The sequence below is a fragment of the Pygoscelis adeliae genome, unplaced genomic scaffold (genome assembly GCF_000699105.1).
Source record: "Pygoscelis adeliae isolate BGI_AS28 unplaced genomic scaffold, ASM69910v1 Scaffold108, whole genome shotgun sequence".
In the NCBI taxonomy this organism is placed as follows: domain Eukaryota; kingdom Metazoa; phylum Chordata; class Aves; order Sphenisciformes; family Spheniscidae; genus Pygoscelis; species Pygoscelis adeliae.
Genome location: NW_008825498.1, coordinates 1,427,882 through 1,431,502, shown reverse-complemented (window position 1 = coordinate 1,431,502; position 3,621 = coordinate 1,427,882). Strand labels below are relative to the sequence as shown.

The window sequence follows — 3,621 nt, the reverse complement described above, 5'->3', positions numbered from 1 at the left end:
AATTCAGCAGCTCTGCTTTAGATATAATCCCAATGTAAAGAAAAGACTTTTTACCACTTGCCAAGTAGTTCTTGGCTTTTATATGTTAAGCATTGTCATTTGGGAAACTGCTACCACATGCACTGGTTTTTGCCCTGGGATATATATGAGAATATAGCAGAAAGGGGAAGAGAATTAATATATGTGAATTAAAGAAAATACTCTTCCTAAGCAGCTCCATAGCTATCATATAAATAAACACGGTCTCCCCTTTGAGAGCCCGTGGGAATTAGAACAGCTAGGAGGGGAACAAGTTTGAATTAAATACATTGTGTTTGCTAGATAAAAATCAATGGATTATTCAAGGGAAAAAATACACAGCATGTTCTAATCACTTAGCAGCGTAGCCGAGGCTCACGTTAGCTGGGCGAAGCGAGTTAGAAACAGCACTGCTTGGTAGAAATATGATGGATGATGAAGGGATTTTATAAAACCCAGCAAAAGCAAATGGATCTTGGAAGTACTTAAAGACAGGTTTGTTTGACTTCAGGGTTCTCTGAAGTTGGACATGGCAGAGCAGTGTCTCGGTTCGACTGGGAAATTGGGGTGCTGTTACCCACACCGAGCGGCATCCACATAGTAAATAACACCATGTTTTGAGAGGTCCATTTAAACTCCATAGCATTGTTCCTTTTAGTTACATGAAACCTGGATTTTTCCAGCAGATCTTGTGCACTTGATAGTTGCGTGCCCTTGATGTGACACTAAATGGGAGGGACGTCCTGGGTCCGTGGAGGCCTGAAATCAGGGGACGTGAGAGTCACGGGTCAGCAAAGGGATGCTCATGTGTGTTTTTAACTAGCAATCACCCCTGAAGTGGAAAATCCGTAGTCTGAAGCAATGAACCCCCACCTGAGCTGCTGCTGACAGATACTGAAGTTTTATGCTACATTAGGAAAGTTGTGTTGCATTTGTGCTCTAATTCTGTAATAGAGAAGGAGATTCTCCTCCCTATCTGCTCGTATGCTCTGCTCTATCTGACAGTACTTACATAGAAGTAAATGGCTGTCTTTGGGACATAATTGATTTTTTAAGGCAAAAGCAGTAGCTGGAACTCACGTGACTTCTGGTTAAAGCACTTTCCCAGCCCATTTGCTGAGACCAGAGGGCTGAAGACACAGAGACACACACATACACCACTTACAATTCCTTTTCATTTGATGGCCACTGTCCACTGGCAGGGGCACTGTGAAGCCTTTACTCCCACCCAAAGGGAGGTAACCCAATAGCTTTTAATGCAGTTTTGCCCTTGGGGGCTTTCCTTGCAGGCTGGAGGTGGCATTTTTCCTCCGAGCAGACTGCGTTAGCCTTTGGTGATAGAAAAGCCCCAAGACTTGGGTGTGAGAGGGTGTAGGTGTGGAAAAAGAAGTTGGCAGAAGTGAAACCCGAAGATGGTAAACATTTTAATCTAGGAACCAGAACACCGTGGCTCTTAAAACCAGTTAGTTTTCTGTTTGAATTCTTTTTCGTTGCTACAGTACCACGTACAGTACTCCTCTGCAGGCATACCCAGTAGTGATGGACTTTGCCACACTGGTGAGGACTGATTTCTCCTAAAGCGTGGAGATGTTTGGACTTAAAACACTTCTGTCTTTCTGAATCCTTCTCACCAGTCAATGTCAGTCGTGACTTTTGCAGAGCAAACGGCCATCCGGCAATAGAGATCCTCTCTATGGGGAGAGGAGGCACGCAGAGGAACCTGAAGCCCTGCTCCTCCGTGCTCTGTTGCTCTGCTGGTTTGATAAGCAGAACACCTGTGTTTGCCATTGAATGAAAAAGACTCAGTTTTTAAACATTTGTTTTCGCTCTGACTCTGCCGGAGCCTTGGTGTGGTCTGTACCTGCTGGCAGGCGGGCCGGAGGCCGGCTGCATGCGCAGAGCCCATCCCCGCAGCTCTGCTCTGGGGGGACGTAGGCCCTGCACAGTGGTCAGTGCCGTTTCTGGGGTGCACTCAAGAAACACGGTCACATTTGTACTGAAATGTGAATTTTTTCAACACATTTCACCCCCCCACAGCTGAGTGAGGGTGAGCTGGGACAGGAGGGTGCCTGGATGGAGATGTGGGGAGCAGTGAGGAGGGTGGGCACCGTGCCGATGGGGCAGGGGAGCAGGCAAAGGGTGGGGGCAGCAGGGACTTGGTTTACTCTTGCAGTTGATGCCAGACAACGTGTAAGCGAGTAGACCTGCAGAAAGTCACAGGAAACTCGGGTAGCTCTGAACTACTGACTTGCCACCATTTATTGTGGGAGGTGTGGGGAATATTCCTCTGCCTTCATTGGCATAACCCTGGTTCCTGTAAAATCAGCAAATTTTCAGTAGTTGATTGAATAAAGAAAGAGCCTAAGTCTTTTGAGGACTGATCAGGTTTCTCGTTTCACAGAAATAAGATTGCAGTGTTTGCTTTCCTGCCGGGAGCATTTGCTAATGCATTTTCTCTCTCAGCCTGGTGCGAGACCAAGTCAGGACATGCAGGGTTACGAGGCGATGGAGTTAACCACGTTCTCTCAAACTTCAAAGAGATTTTAGCCCAAATCTGGAGGAAGTTTTGCACCCTTTTTTTTATCCCAAATGCTTCACTTACATCAGCCCTGCAGCACCAGCTAGTATTTGGAAACCCAGTCCACAGCTGAGCGTGCAGCTCACTTGGTCCTTCTGTTGGTCACTGTGTCATCTCTAACATTTTGGGAACTCGGAAGAGTCCCATGAGTGAGCAGAGAGAGCACTTCAGCTTTCTGAGCTCCTTAGCGTATTAGTTTCCTTACTTTAAAATAAACACAAATTAAGGGCCTTGCTCTCTCCCAAGAGCAACTTTGACATTGTCAGCACACAAAGAGCAACGGCCTCTACACCGTAATCCCCTCCTGTAGTAACCTGCCTTTTCCTTCTCTCCTCAAGTTCATCCATCCCAGGAGCCTGGCTGGCTGGAAGGGACCCTCAACGGGAAGACGGGATTAATCCCCGAGAACTACGTTGAGTTCCTATAACTTTGGGCGTAAGAAGCGCCACTGCTGAGCTTTACATGGTATCCATGGCAGCCACTGGCGGGAGTCCTGCAGACCATTTTGCTCTTTGCCACTGTGCAATGCAGGGCGAAGGACTTCCCCGTACCCACTGAGATGAATGTTTGTGTGGATAATAACGTTCCTGTCTCCTCCTGCGCTCCTGCGGTGCATGCCGGGGCTGCGGGGGGAGCGGTCCTGGGGAGATGGCTCGACTCCTCCAGCCCCGAGCAGAGGCAGGCAGTGCCCAAAGCCCGCGTCCCAGCTGGGAGCCCTTGCAGCAATCAAAAAAACCAGCAACGCAGCAGCTCCACGCCGCAGCCCGAGTGCTCCGCAGGGGACGAGCCTGCAAACTGTGAACCAGCACGGGAGAGCCACCGAGCCTGAGGCTCCCTGCAGTGAGACTGTTTAGCAGCTGTAAAGAGCATCAGCGGGAGCTGAGGGACCCCAACCCATCAGCCTCCCCGCCAGAGGAAGAGTGGTCAGCAGCGAGGAGTCCTTTGCTCCCAGGCCCTTCCCTGCTTTCCAACCAGCCCAAGCGAAGCTCTCCCGTGCAGCCGGGGAGCAACCCAGCCCCTTCTCG

General features: G+C 49.3%; 1 protein-coding gene across 1 annotated transcript in view; it reads left to right on the top strand.

Annotated features, from left to right (window-relative positions):
• Window positions 1–3,559, top strand: part of ARHGAP26 (Rho GTPase activating protein 26) — a 132,063-nt gene extending 128,504 nt beyond the window's left edge. Inside the window, exon 22 of the mRNA XM_009331385.1 lies at window positions 2,935–3,559. Within this exon, the coding sequence (XP_009329660.1) occupies window positions 2,935–3,023 (89 nt within the window). The 3' untranslated portion in view covers window positions 3,024–3,559. The remainder of the gene's footprint in view (window positions 1–2,934) is intronic.
• Window positions 3,560–3,621: the final 62 nt, after the last annotated feature.